Consider the following 16158-nt stretch of genomic DNA (forward strand, 5'->3'; position numbering starts at 1 on the left):
GTTAGCTCCCTTTCCAGTTTCCTCGTGTGTTGGCAGCACATCCCTGTTTATACATGACAATGTACTGCCATCAAATGAGGATTCTTTTTTTTGTTTTTTTGTGGAGCATAAACATCAGATCACCTGATGTCTCAACCAATTTCCTGTCTGGAAGCTCAGAGGATTTCTATCTAAATTATTCTACCAGCAAGCTGCTAGTCAGACTCGCGAAGGAGTCACTGGGGCAGATTTACGAATCCTATAGATGGCATAAGCTAAAGGTCCCTTTACATGGGAAAATTTAGCAGGTAATTGTCAGGAAGGAACCGTTCCTTCCCGACAGTCACCCGCTCGTCAGTGAAGGAGACCGCTACATGTAATCGCTAATGCCATCACTCGTCCCCATACTGACTCGTTATTTGCCAGCGGAACAGTGCTATTTAGGTGGCACAATCTACTGCCTGAAAACTATTTAGGTGCCCGCACAAATGAGCATATTACCTGACAAACAAGAGTTTCACTTGTTCATAGGGTAATCTGCGGCACCTTTGCTGTGCCTGATAATCGCTAACGAGTGTCCCTATGAACGCTTATTAGCGGATTCCATGCCTGTGTAAAGTGGCCTTTACAAGTCTAGACCTGCAGCAGATCCATCACAGGAGCTCAGCCTGCATGATAAATGTGGTGCAGGGATAGACACTTTTCTCTGTATACCACATATAACAGAATTTTACGCCAGGATGGTGGCTCAAAATGTTATATCTTTGGCCCTGTCCCTTCCCATGAAGTCAAGCAAGTCGAAAAACAGCAGACAGACCCTAGCTGAGCCAAATTGTGCCAATCTGCACCACTTTTTAGACCCTTGGCACAGGCACATTAGTACATGTGGGCCATTGTACTAACAATTTGATGATAGGAACAAACATTTGTATGTGCAGGGCAGGGGAATACAGCGCCGTTGTCCAGCATTGTTTGGCTTCCTATCTACAGCAGTGGAAACAAAGGGGGGAAAAGAGCAGGAACAATTCTGTAAAGATGAAAAGAAGTTCTCCATAAATATCGCACTTTAATGAGCCATGCTCAGTTTAGGGAATAGGGAAAACTTACTATTCAAAATGTGCCACATTTAACTGTTTTAGATGCTTTCTACGTTTTTTATGACTCGTCTGATGAGGGAGTGGCTTTGATGAGACATTGTGTGCCAAACAGAGCTTTTCCTTTGTTGAACCGAGGCTCTATCCCGTAAGATAGATCATTAATAGCCATTGAGTAGGGGTCTGACACCACGCACCCACCATCAATCAGCAGTTTTCTGCAGCAGAGAACTAGCACTTTAAATGGAGCCGGCATCCGTTCAAACTGCTGCAGCCATTCTAGGTTACTGCGGCTCGGCTCCCATTCACCTGACTGTAACCTACTACACTTTGAACATACAGTAGCTGTGCTGAGGAAAGATTAGTAACATCAAGAGTCTGAAAAAACTATTTAATTAGTAAAATATATGCAATACATTCCTTTTACAGGGGTAGGACACCTTTGGGGGAGGAAGGGGTTTGGCAAACTCCCCCTCCTGGGCAGACCTACAAAGGAGGATATACTTACCTGCTCCCTGGTGCCGGGTCCCAAGCTCCTTCACTTCCTTGCCTCCCCTGCCTTGCTCAGGTCCCCCACTGCCAACATCCGCTTTGACATTGCTGCAGCCAATTGCTGGCTGCAGTGGTGACCTGGTCTCCTCACATTATGACAAATGGTCATGGGACACCAGGGGAGCAGCCGAGGCTATGAAGCGAAAATAAATATGCTCTCCTTTGCAGGTCTGCCCAGGGAGGAAGGGCTTGCTAAACACCCCGAAGGTGGCCAACCCTGTAAAGTTATTTAGGTCCTCATAACCACACAGCAATTCCTGGGTAAGTGCTATTCATACCTGATAGATGTAATCAAACTTTTAATAGAGTCTGAGACTATTCTGGAGTGACCGGCAAGATTAGACCATGTGGGCGGATCTTTCGGGTTGATTGCTAGAGAGCGGGCTGTCTTGATAAGTGAAGATGAACTCTCTAGCATGGTGACCGCAGACACCAATATCGGCTCCTGTGCCCGAGCGCCCTGTGTGTGACAAAATGATAAAATAACAGAATAAACTATAGAATCCATTATTTTTTTTCAGGAATTGGGTTAAATAGTGAAAGTCTTATTGCACTGGAAAGACAGTCTGAGGAGATGTCCGTGTAACTGCATTATCAGCTGATATTACGGTCCTAAAAAATGAGGTGAACATAATGGAATTTCCTGTTTCCTGTACATAAAGCTCACTTACTGTATAATGAAAAGTTCTGCAACTTTTTAATATACATATAGGGACATTTACTAAGCCAATTACACCACTATTGTGGAGTAAAAAAGTTGTGCATTATAGCGCATGCCGTATGTGCACCATAATTTGCTACTTTTTAGGCTTCTCGCTACTTTTCCAAAGTGACGATAAAAAGGGGGCAGGGCTTAGCGGAAGTTATAGCTGAAGTCTATGTCAGCCTGTAGCTGGTGTAGACTCCAGTTTCTGGTGCACGGCAGGGCAGAGATGTGCCTGATTTAACTAATTAGGCGCATCTTACGCCAGTAGGTGTATTCGCAAAACGATCTCAACCCCCTTCCCCACCCCATTCTTGCACAATCCATTTAAAGAGGTTGTACCATTAAGACAACTTCTCCTCTATCCACAGGATACGAGATACGTGTCTGTTTGGTGGGGTCCCAACTTCTGGGACTGTTGCCGATCATGAAAAAGATGCTTGTGGCTCCCTATTTCAATGGAGCAGCACACACTTATGCATCTCCCCTGCTCCACTTAGTTCTACCTGGCTGCTAGAGCTATCCCAGCGCAGGGATGCCCAACCTGCAGCCCACCAGCTGTTGCAAAACTACAACTCACAGCATGCCCAGACAGCCTACAGCAGGGCATGATGGGAGTTGTAGTTTTACAACAGCTGGAGGGCCGCAGGTTGAGCATCCTTGGCCTAGTGCTTGAAATGGCAGAGAATGGGCTTGTTCTTGTGATTGGCGGAGGCCTCAGCAGTCTGACCCCTGCCAATCAAATACTTATCCCCTATCCTGTGAAGAAGGGATAAATTGTCTTAATGGGACAACCCCTTTAAGATTATGGGATAAATTATGATGCCAAGGTCTACGTCCCAGTCCTTAAATTCTAGCCAACAAAAGCATTTATAGTCAAACCAATTACAGTAACATAGGTCCTTGGCAGTGAAAGGGTTAAGACTGTAAACCTACTGCATTTTTGGAATAGTACAGGATAGAAAATAAAACTTTATAGGGTGCAGATATTAGAAAGCCTTAAGGAATGGTGTTGCTGAGAATAATGACATCAGGAGTGTACTGGAGAGTAGCTCTGGAAACTATGACCATGAAGAATTACAACTGCTGGACACTGGAAGAAGAACACCACCAAGATTTATAAGACATGTAAATTATCTTAAAAGCAAAAAGTTATAGCAAGCCAAGCTGTAAAGTAATATAGGACGGAAAAAAGTGAATGTCAGGCGTGAGGAATGAGCATTGTTACCTCTGAGCTGATCTGGGCTGGAATACTGGCAAATTCTGGATTGGAGGCAAATGCAGTCAGGTTCTCCACGGCTGATATGAGGGGTGCTGTGGCTTTGCTGCATTTCTCACGATTGTCATCTGAAAAGTCTCCATCCAGAGTCTACGTAGAAAGAAGAAAGAAAACACTGACCATGAACTCTTAAAACACCACCCAACTCCAGGTGGCCACAATCAATGCTTGGATGACCATTCACTTTCCAGGGAAGGTGGCTGCATGGCCACTATTCAGATAAACTGTACATACGTCCAAAAATGCTGCCACCTCCAGCAGACATCTTATACTAGACCTGTTCTTAGGCCATGTTCAGAACATTCAATGCTTTGTCAGGAGTTATGTGCAGATTCTGCTTCTAAATCCTGACAGAAATACTCACTTCAAAGCAGCCATTTTCCTTACTGACCAAAAAGCTGGGTGAAATGTGTTCATGCAGAAATGGTTAGCTGGGTGAAAGGAGCCTCAGAGAGGAACTGGACAAATAGCTTATGTAGATGTTGTAAAGGCCATCAGACACAAAGCAGAGAACCTAATTAACTAATAGACATGTAAATATGTGCTATTAATCATTAAATGTAAAGCATACCTCCACTCATTTAACACCATACCGTTTTTAGGTCCATAATTGCGTGCTGGTTAATTTCTTAATGAGCCTGTTAGGTGGGTGTCGTACATATAGTTTTCAAACAGTTTTTGAAGAGGGAAAAAAATAGGATAAAATCTAATGTGCTCTTTTTTGAGTGAACGTCTGGGCGGTTGGCACTTATCTCTCCACAGACGTTTCTGAACATGCTTGCAGAGATGGCAGCTGCACAAAAGGCTCCGCATCGAGAACGCAAGGATGTTTTTTTTATCGTCCCTGCGTTCTCCATCTCTGTATATACACAGCTCTTGACAAGAGCTGTATATACCTATCAGGAAGCGGCAACGCGATAGCTAGGGGCTGGTTATCTGTGTTATTTTACATGCCCCCCCAAAAAGGTCTTAACCTTATAGGGTGCAAAAAGTGCAAAATAAAAGAAGAAAAAAAATCACCACATTGCACCTCAGGTTCTTTCCCGGCCCCTGGCAATCGTAACCCACAAATCCCCTATATCAAAATGACTGTTAAGGAAAAGCATTAAAAAATAATTTCAAAAAGTATTTAATTGTATTTTGGACTAGGAAAAAAAAACAAAAAACATTTTCCCAGGTAAAATAAAATACCACAATAAAAATGACATAAAATAAAGACCCATATATCACCAAAAAAAGGGAGCAAAAATTATTTACATAAACGATCAAAAAATTTACCGCTTTAAAAGAAACAAACAAACAAAAAACGGAAACTGCATCTGGTCTGGAAGGGGTGTGGGTGGTAGGGGGTAAAGTGGCCCAGTCCTAAACTGGGTCTCCTAGTTTTGGCTTCAAAAACTGCATAAAGGCATGTGTAAAACCACTCTGAAGGGAACAATACAATGTGGTTTTTATGTGTTTTTGAGGTTTTAACATTTTGGTGATTTTTTTCCTACCATTTTTCTGCAAAAAACACCATCTCCATAGATTGGCTATAAGGTCTGAGGGAATTATTAAAAAAACAGTCCAAACATGTTTTTTTTTTCCCCCTGTGGCGTTTTTCTTCACATACATTGTGTTTTTTACATCAATGATGAAGCATGCTCTAGGTGTGGCTTTTTTTCTACCTCATTTTCTGGCATTATTGTGCCATAGATATCCATTGGCCCTGGTAGCAAAAACACAAGTGGCAATGTGTGTTGCGTTTTTTTTATGGCTTTTTCTTTTTTTTTACAATTGCATTTTTCCTACTGATCTACAGTCGTGGCCAAAAGTTTTGAGAATTACATAAATATTGGAAATTGGAAAAGTTGCTGCTTAAGTTTTTATAATAGCAATTTGCATATACTCCAGAATGTTATGAAGAGTGATCAGATGAATTGCATAGTCCTTCTTTGCCATGAAAATTAACTTAATCCCAAAAAAAACTTTCCACTGCATTTCATTGCTGTCATTAAAGGACCTGCTGAGATCATTTCAGTAATCGTCTTGTTAACTCAGGTGAGAGTGTTGACGAGCACAAGGCTGGAGATCATTATGTCAGGCTGATTGGTTAAAATGGCAGACTTGACATGTTAAAAGGAGGGTGATGCTTGAAATCATTGTTCTTCCATTGTTAACCATGGTGACCTGCAAAGAAACGCGTGCAGCCATCATTGCGTTGCATAAAAATGGCTTCACAGGCAAGGATATTGTGGCTACTAAGATTGCACCTCAATCAACAACTTATAGGATCATCAAGAACTTCAAGGAAAGAGGTTCAATTCTTGTTAAGAAGGCTTCAGGGCGTCCAAGAAAGTCCAGCAAGCGCCAGGATCGTTTCCTAAAGAGGATTCAGCTGCGGGATCAGAGGGCCACCAGTGCAGAGCTTGCTCAGGAATGGCAGCAGGCAGGTGTGAGCGCATCTGCACGCACAGTGAGGCGAAGACTTTTGGAAGATGGCCTGGTGTCGAAGGGCAGCAAAGAAGCCACTTCTCTCCAAAAAAAACATCAGGGACAGATTGATCTTCTGCAGAAAGTATGGTGAATGGACTGCTGAGGACTGGGGCAAAGTCATATTCTCCGATGAAGCCTCTTTCCGATTGTTTGGGGCATCTGGAAAAAGGCTTGTCCGGAGAAGAAAAGGTGAGCGCTACCATCAGTCCTGTGTCATGCCAACAGCAAAGCATCCTGAGACCATTCATGTGTGGGGTTGCTTCTCATCCAAGGGAGTGGGCTCACTCACAATTTTGCTCAAAAACACAGCCATGAATAAAGAATGGTACCAAAACACCCTCCAACAGCAACTTCTTCTAACAATCCAACAACAGTTTGGTGAAGAACAATGCATTTTCCAGCACGATGGAGCACCGTGCCATAAGGCAAAAGTGATAACTAAGTGGCTCGGGGACCAAAACGTTGACATTTTGGGTCCATGGCCTGGAAACTCCCCAGATCTTAATCCCATTGAGAACTTGTGGTCAATCCTCAAGAGGCGGGTGGACAAACAAAAAACCCACAAATTCTGACAAACTCCAAGAAGTGATTATGAAAGAATGGGTTGTTATCAGTCAGGAATTGGCCCAGAAGTTGATTGAGAGCATGCCCAGTCGAATTGCAGAGGTCCTGAAAAAGAAGGGCCAACACTGCAAATATTGACTCTTTGCATAAATGTCATGTAATTGTCGATAAAAGCCTTTGAAACGTATGAAGTGCGTGTAATTATATTTCACTACATCACAGAAACAACTGAAACAAAGATCTAAAAGCAGTTTAGCAGCAAACTTGGTGAAGAAACTAATATTTGTGTCATTCTCAAACTTTTGGCACGACTGTACAGTGGAACTGACATAAAAAAAGGGGGTAAATAATTCCCTGTAGAAAACCACATAACTGTTGATCAGCAAAAATTGCCATAGACCTGCATGTGCTAAAGCACATTTGCAACGAAAAACAAACAAAAATGCAGCACTAGATTGGTGTTTTTAGATGTGTAGTGTTGGATACAATAGAATGTATAAATGGGGATATTCATGCTAAGGCATCATTTTTATTGAATGGTGTCAAAATTAAAGAAAGTGTTTTCTGTAAAAAATAAAAAATCACACAAAAAATAGAGAGGAGAGGATACATGTATACAATACATCAGTATAGCATACTACACCTTCATGACTTCCCACGCTATACACTTTAACATGTCAAATATGACGAAAGATGCGGGAAAATGAATTTAGAGCTAAAGCAGAACGAGAGCAACAGAAAGCACAGACAAGGATAGTCACACAAAAAAGTCTCAAGGACAGAAAAAAAAATAAAATATATATATATATATATATATAATATATATATAACATACACATACATACAGCAGAAGATAAAAGCTAAGACACTGTGAACCAAAACACCATCAAGTGCTGTGAATTCTGGCAGAGTATTTTTCTCATTTCTACATTCAGAGGCATTGTGTGGGAAGATTTAACATTACAACTCCATGAGCAAACACACACATTATTAATTAGCAAAAATTCTCCCAAGTGTTAGTAATCAAATAACTTTTCACATAACCCACAGAAATACCGTTTCCAGAAATACAGACTAGAAATAGGTCTGAAAAACAACAATATAACTTATTGGTAAGCACTAAAATATAATTACTAAACATTAAATGGGTTTTATGGGTGTAGGTCATAAGTATTTAATCAGTGGGGGTCCGACACCCCTACCAAGCTGTTTGAAGAGGTAACAGCCTACCAAGTGCCGAATATTGTACAGGAGCTGTGCTTGGTATTGCAACCCAGGCCCATTCAATTGGATAGGACTGAGCTGCACATAGGCCATGTGACCGATGAATGTGACATCACTGGACGCTTACCAGAGCACCGCAGCCGGACGATGGATCCCCACCGATGACCTATACAGAGGATAGCTCATCAATATGTAATAAAATTATTAAGCTGTGTCCATTTAGAATTGTTCCACCAGCTGGAGAAGACAGGGTTGGCACTCTGGTGGTATGGGTCGGATCCATGGAAATATAAAAAGGCTTACAGGATAGTCTGCTTCTGACCTGTAGAGGGATTGTGTCCTAAATTGGGACAGTCCACTTGTGTCATGTACTCTCTAGGTCCATTAGTTGTGCTATCCAAGTACATAAAAGACCCCACATGCAACAATCAGGGGTCAGCTCAACAACAAAAGCAGCATGGTGGGCAGAGAGAATGCATGGCACTGATAGCAGCCACCGGTTCATACAAAGAATGAGTGCAGATGTACTGTATGACATATACATTGGCATTACCTTGATTGTTTTCACTAGGTTGGCAGTACTGTTCGCCACCTCTTTGGCTGACTGGACAAAGTGCCTCTTAGCCACAGGATTGGCTGTTTTGGAGGATGCAATGCGGCAGGCATTGCACAAGGCTGAAGTGTGTTTGGCAACTATGGTGGCAGCTGATAGAACCTACAGAACAAGCAAACAAGTGGGGACAAAGCCGGCAACACAGAACACAGCACAACATCACAACCTTTCCTGACATTTAGGGCTTGTTCACACGACCGTATGCTTTTTCAGTGTTTTGCGGTCCGTTTTTAACGGATCCGTTTTTTGTTTCAGTAGTGTTTCCGGTTCCATTCCGTTTCTTCGTTCCATTTTTCTGTATGGCATATACAGTATACAGTAATTACATAGGAAAAATTGGGCTGGGCATAACATTTTCAATAAATGGTTCCGCAAAAATGGAACGGATACGGAAGACATACGGAGTACATTCCGGATGTGTTCCTGTTTTTTTTTGCGGACGAAATGTGATTTGCGGGTAATAATAGGACATGTTCTATCTTTGAACGGAAAAACAGAAATGGAATGCATACGGAGTACATTTCCGTTTTTTTTGCGGAAAAAAAAACAGCCCGTAGATGGAACACAAAAAACGTTCGTGTGAGCCCTTACCAAAATAATATTGTTCGGAATTTCATCTGCTGACTTCTGGTAATTTACAGCAAGTTGCAAAATACACCAATACAGAGACATATTACACAGAAAGGGGTAGGTGCTTTTCTTCAGAAATAAATCTGGACCTGCTGATTATAGAATATTGCTGATACTACACACGTCACTGACTATTAGATACTTCAGATGTACTTCTTGCAGTGAAGAACATGGCTTCTGAGTGCAGGGTCCCAATAAATTGATGACATATGGCTCCATGTACTGTGTTGAACCACTCTTGCAGCCATTAATAATAGAAATTTAAAAGTCAACCAAGTACACCAAGCTGTTACTTACCTGGGATGGGCTACTGGCTGGATCCACTAGATTCTGGCATGCCATTTGGATAGCTTGATTAGCTCTAGCAAACTGAATTGGGTCAACAAGCCCTTGCTGTCCTGCCTGGCTATTGGGATCTGAAATGCCCACTATGTAGGGCTGCCTAGAGGAAGAAACATGATTACAACTTTGTATTTTATGGTCTTGATGTAAAATAAAGAACTTAAAAAATAGACTAAAGTAAGGCAAATAAATACAGCAACAACAACTGAGCCTAAAATGTCCTTCAATAGTAGTCTACTACCTATGGCTCCAAGGCATTCCAGGAGTTCTAGTTCTGTGTTGGCTGCAGAGCCACAGGTTGGAGACCACTGTCCTACAAGGATAAGATACATCGGAATACAGTTGCTGTTTGGACTGCACTAGAATTATCATTGTGGTATTGACTTCTATACTCTTCCTTTGAGAAAGGTCCTGTTGGTCCACCCATGTCTTACCTGTGCAGCAGCTTCGTGAGACCGCACAGAGCCTTCGAGGCTACACCCACACAATCACCAAACACAGGCAAGTCTCCAGTTTTTGCATTCTGAGAGATTCCGGCCATGGATTCCCCAAGGATCTATAGAGAAAGCCAGTAAACAACGATAATCTTAACTACTGAGTGCAAACACATCAACTGTCAGTACAGAGATTGAGCGATTGATCTTTCATGCCATGATAGGTGACATATACTATGGGCAGAAGAAGGAAGGTTTAAAAGGGATGTCCAACAGAATTAAAAAGAAAATAGGCGGCAAGCAGCGTGTTACCAAAATAAAAAAACCTTCCTCAAAATTATAAAAAAAGAACTTCCCGCTTTGTCACAAGACTGCTGCGACAGTCACTGATCTCAGCAGTCACATGTGCAAGGAAGAAACGCTGCTGCTAGTGATGTGCAGTTCCTGTGACCGCTGATTGCCTGCAGCAGTCCCCGTGACCAGAAGCCTGCACCACTGGAAAAAACGCTTTAGGGCTCATGCACATGACCGTGACGTTTTTTGCAGTCGGCAAATTGCGGATCCGCAAAAAACGGATGCTGTTCGTGTGCCTACCGCAATTTGCGGAACGGAACAGGAGGCCCATTATAGAAATGCCTATTCTTTTCCGCAAAACGGACAAGAATAGGACATGCCTCATAATTTTTGCGGGGCCACGGAACGGAGCAAAGGATGCGGACAGCACACAGAGTGCTGTCCGCATCTTTTGCGGACCCATGGAAATGAACGGTTACATATACGGAACGCAAAAACATTTGTGTGCATGAGCCCTTAAAAAAGAGAGTGAAGTTTTTTTTACATTTTTGTTAACACACTGGTACCTGCCATTTGCTTTTTAACCCTTAGAGGACCAGGCGATTTTCCATTATGCATTTTCGTTTTTCACTCCCTGCTTCCCAGATAAATGGGGTAGAATTGGGAAAAAAAATTCTGCTAGTTTTTTTTTTTTTTTTTACGGCATTCACTATGAGGTAATGTTGACCTGTTACCTATATTCTCCAGGTCAGTACAATTACAACGATACCGCACTTGTATAGTTTTTTTGCGTTTTAATACTGAAAACCTCAAAAACCTTTTCAAAAACCTTGAAAAGTTTTTTTTTCATCACTGTATTCTCTAATATGTGGGGGAACTGAAGTGACAAAAAAAAAATGGAGAATTAGCCATTTTTATTATTTTTTCCATTACACCATTCGCCGATTATATTGTTTATATTTTAATAGTATGGGCATTTGCGCCACATGATGTGTATTTTTTTTATTAAGTATTTTTATTTTGGAGGAAAGGGGGTGATTTAAACTTTTATATTATTAAAAACTGGGTGTCTATAACTGGCAATTATTAGATTGTCTATTGTGTTCATGATGGCTATATAGCCATCATTGAACACTTCTTTTCAATTTAAAACAGTACAGTGCTGCCACCTAGTGGCCTGTATTGGTATTTTCCACTAATAACTGCCGAAGCATGCTTGAGGTTTGGGGTATTAGAGCAAAATAACAGGTTCCCCGATCTCAGCCAGGAAATGTTGTTACAGGAGTACAGTCTCCCGCTTCTGGACTGCTCAGATGCTGTGGATACATTTGACAACAGCATTTGAGGAGTGGAATCATGCGATCGGCCTTAAGGCTAATCGCATACATCCGCGTGGATCTCTGCTGTTTGAAACAGCAGAAACCGTCGGGTATGAAGTTCGCAGCACACGCAAAGCGGGCGCGATGTTTTTTTTTTAAACTCGCTTTATTGAAGAATAACAAGCAAGGTACGTCATAGAGCATTCAGAAAAGTATGTGGCGAGTTACACATCTCATAATACAGATCTGAATTCTACAACAACATCTGACAAGTAAGAGCAAAGATACATCGATAGTACAGTACTTTAATAAAACATCCTTGTTAACAGTCCCAAATTGTGTTGAGGTTCCTTAAATGAGTACCTTCCTAAATTCCGGAATACTGAGTGGGAAGATATACAAGGTTATTACACCATAGAGTGTAAGAGGGCCGTTGTGACAGTCAGCGGAGAGGCACACCACGGTCCCCATATCTTTTGGAATTTTGAGGACATCCTCTGCAGGGAATAGATAATCCTCTCAAAGGGAATTATGTTATTGCTAGGGCTTTCCATTGGCCAACCGTGGGGGGTCTGTCCGCCATCCATCTAAGAGCAATAGCCTTTCTGGCGAGGAAAAGAGCCTCCCTAATGAAAGTGAGTGTATAGCGTGATCGCAAATCATCTTCATCTTCAAGAATTCCTAGGAGGCAAGCTTTGGGGCATACCTCTAGCGTATCTGGAGCAAGGTGGATATGACATCAATTACAGCCCTCCAGTATGGGCGATGTGACTACAGTCCCATATAAGGTGCCAGAAATCGCATTTAACTGCACACACCTGTGGAATCCCGTATGGGGCCTCCTACCCCATTTTAAAAAGTCTAGTCGGGGTAAGGTAGCATCTATGTAGTATGAAAAGTTGTGTCAGTCTATTAGTGAGGGACGGTGATATAACTACTGGAGCCTCTAAGGCCTCGCTCCATTCTTCAGCTGACAAAGTAGGTATGTTGCCCCTCCATTTGCACTCCGCCCTAAGGGAGAAGTGAGAATTTGCGATTGAGCAGGTGTGTATAAAGGGCAGAGCGCCATGTTTAAAGGTGCAACTTCTGCCATACATATATACGGCAGAAGTTGTGAAGGGGTTAATTATGTCGGACAATCCCTTTAACATCAGCAAAGGAGAAGGATTTTTACAGTGAAAACTATAGACCTTGACACCAAGATTGGCTTAATCAAATGGTTTTAAGACGTAGTAGATTGCTTCAGATAGGTAAATTATGTAATTAAGGGAATTTTGCTCCCTTTATGTAATGTAACTGGGGTTTTGTATTCATCCGTATCACCATTGTAGCATAATAGGTAGACAATGAAAGATATCCTGATAAATGTTAATTTCTAGACCTAACTAACAATTAAGTTATGTGGATATCATTAAAAACATTGTCCGTTTTTCTACCTTGAATTTTCCATGACGCTTTCAATGCAGTCAAAATAAGACAGGTCAGTGACAGGCTCATTGGGATTTTCAAGCATTCCTTTCACAGTCTGAAAAAACATAAAAACAGAGCACAAGGCAAGAATTTATCAAGGAGCAATTCATATGAGCACATGGATTAAATCAGGCCTCTCCAAAGGATGAGGTGGGTCTCAACGATGAGGTGGCCCCCAGTTAGAGAGGCAACAATCTCTGGTGCTCATTCTATTTTCTCTACTGGGTTCAAGAGTACAATTGTTGAAGGAAATGGAGTTCATTTTTAATTATTTTGACACAGGCTATGACCAATGGTGAAGTCCTAGCAGAAAAAGACTGAGAAGCTTTTGATTGATTGATGGCAATAAATATTCTTAAAGACTGAGAAAACCACAGCACCAAAGCAATGACATGAGAAAATTAACAGAATGCTGACATTACCCTCATAATTAAAGAAATATGTCCACTAAAAATATTCTAGTTTCAAACCAGCACCTGAAACTTTATACGTTTGTAATTGTATGATAATTCAAAATTTTGCATAACACTGAGTTATTCAATAAAATGCATCTCTATAGCGCCACCCGCTGTTTGTTTTTTTTCTTATTTCTTTGTCCGGCTCACTTAGAGGCCGCACATGCTCAGTTTCATCCTTCATCTGCCTCCTGAGCTGTGATAGGAGAGGCAAGACACGCCTCCTGAGCTGTGATAGGGAGAGCATGGACACGCCCCCCTGAGCTGTGATAGGGAAGACACACCCCTTTAGCTGTCAGCTTGATATAAATCTAGCAGAGCAATGACTGGGGAGATCTCTGGATCCGTGTGAGGTACAGGGCTGGTTCTAGCTTTGTTAGAAAATGATTGTCATGTACTATATGATGTCCGGTACATTAATCATGGGATAACCTCTTTAAAATAAACATACAAATTACTGTCACAGGAGTATAAAGAAGTCAAGCAAAAATGTGTATTCATGACATTCTGGATCAACTAGAAATGTAAAAAGTTATGCCTCTTGTCACATAAAAAAATGGCATATTAATTTCCATTAAAACAAGTTTTTGACATTAGTTCTGCACAGTAAACAAGTCTTGTGAAAAAAAGGCCAAGCTGGAGCGGCAAGGGATCTAACACATTGATAATGCTTCTTTTATTATTTTATGGCATTTCCTGACATTGCTTTGCATTTGGTTGATCTTGAGCAACTCCCTAAGCATCCAGGAGGGAGTGCTGTGTATTTCAGATAAACAAAGGGGTTTTCCCATAACATACAATGGAGGCATATCACTAGGATATGCCCCATTGTCTGATAGGTGCGGGTCCCACCTCTGGGACCAGCACCCACAACGAGAACAGAGCGGGAAAATTAATGAAGGGCAGCTGCACATGCGCAGCCGCCCTCTATTCATTTTAATGGGGCTACCGAAAATAGCAGAGCGCTGGCTTGGCTATTTCCGTCTGCCCCATAGACATAAATGGGAGCAGGGGGCCGCGCCATGCGCGGTGCGCTCCCATTCACTTGTATGAGAGCAGCACTTGATGGTGGACGGACCCTGGGAAATCCGGGATCCTCAGCCACAGCTCTCCCTGCTTCGTTCTCCTTGTAGGTGCGGGTCCCAGACGGTGGGACCCTCACCTATCAGACAATGGGGCATATACTAGCGATATGCCCCCCATTGTATGTGATGGAATACCCTTTAACACATTTAATTACAAAATTAAGCATGATTTTCAACTTTCCTAGTGCTCCTACCACAGAGATAGGAATCTACACATAACTAACATTTTCATGGGAATAAATTATGTCAGAAGAGAACCAGCCCTTCCTGCTCGGTCCCAGCAGTCATCTGATCGGCCAGGAGCTGGGGGTCTGTGCAAGCTCCTGGGCCTTAGCAAACCCAGATTAGCTCTACAGAGAGGCTGTACAGTCTTGTACGACCTCTCTGGGGCTGTTTCCCCCCTATAACCTGGAGCCAATATGTCAGTCCTAGTTACAGGAGAAATCAGAAATGAATGAATGAAAAAAACCTTACTGTTAAATGTCCCCCAAAAGTCTTGATTTTATGGGGGCACAAAGTGTAAAATAAAAAATAATAAAATAAAAAAAAGAACCCAATAAAAAAATGTAACTGACGTTCTCCCGGTATGTCCTCCGGTCTCTTCGGTCACAAGGTTATGGTAGGTGGAGTCTGCCCTTGTTCTGCTGTAGCGCTGGCCAATCGCATTGCAGAGCTCACAGCCTGGGAGAAAAGAACCTTCCAGGCTGTGAGCTCTGCGCTGCGATTGGCCAGCGCTACAGCAGAACAAGGGCAGACTCCGCCTACCATAACTTAGTGACTGAAATCTCTGCCTACTATAACTTACTGAGCGAAGATACCGGAGGGCATAACGGGAGAACGGAGCGGCGCCCAGGGATAATAGTAAGTGCAGTGAGATCCCTGGGCGCCGCTCTCCATGTCTGTATAATTAGTTCACATTGTCATAATCTGTGAAAGGTCCTCTTTAAGGCCCCTGCACACGAAACTTATGCATCCCGTGGTGACAGTGGCCACAATGCGAGAAACACAGTCCATGGGGCAGCCGCAGTGGATGGCGGACCCATTCACTTTAATGGGTCCGCAATCTAGCCATTCCGCAAAAAGATAGGAGATGTTCTATCTTTTTGCGGAATGGAAGTACTGGACGAAACACCCACGGAAGCACTCGTAGTGCCTTCCGTAGGGTTCCGTTCCGCACTCCATTCCGATCTCCGGATTTGCGGCCCTATTCAAGTGAATGGGTCCGCATCCGTGATGGGAATGCCCACGGAACGGCACCAGTGTATTGCGGCTCCGCCAAATGCGGGTCCGCAATACGGCAACGGGAAGCCCACGTTCGTGTGCAGGGGGCTAAGAAGGAATGCATAGAAAATAAAAGATGAAACAAAACAACATATGGCAAACTGGCAAGCACACATTAAGAAAAGTGTATTGGTGATTTGAATGCATCTCTTCCGGTGAATGATCCCATCTGCATATTGCAATGCTCTTCTTCTTTTCTAGAAATTCATAGGCTATCTTTTTCCTTTCGGTAATCCGAGTAAGGAACCAAAAAATACCGAAACAATGTGCTGGCCCCTATGACGCCTTTCTATGTTGAACCCGAACTGGCACCTTCATTGCTGAGAGATGGGGGTGATATAAATATACTGGTTCTCTAGGTGGTA

At 42.5% G+C, this 16158-nt stretch overlaps 1 protein-coding gene across 1 annotated transcript in view; it reads right to left on the reverse strand.

Moving 5' to 3' along the window:
* Nucleotides 1-16158, reverse strand: part of TLN2 (talin 2) — a 124049-nt gene that overhangs the window by 33710 nt on the left and 74181 nt on the right. The window contains 6 exon segments of the mRNA XM_040413675.1: nt 1904-2085; nt 3557-3697; nt 8424-8585; nt 9411-9555; nt 9890-10013; nt 12940-13029. Of these exon segments, the coding sequence (XP_040269609.1) occupies nt 1904-2085; nt 3557-3697; nt 8424-8585; nt 9411-9555; nt 9890-10013; nt 12940-13029 (844 nt within the window).

The sequence above is a fragment of the Bufo bufo genome, chromosome 1 (genome assembly GCF_905171765.1).
Source record: "Bufo bufo chromosome 1, aBufBuf1.1, whole genome shotgun sequence".
NCBI lineage: Eukaryota > Metazoa > Chordata > Amphibia > Anura > Bufonidae > Bufo > Bufo bufo.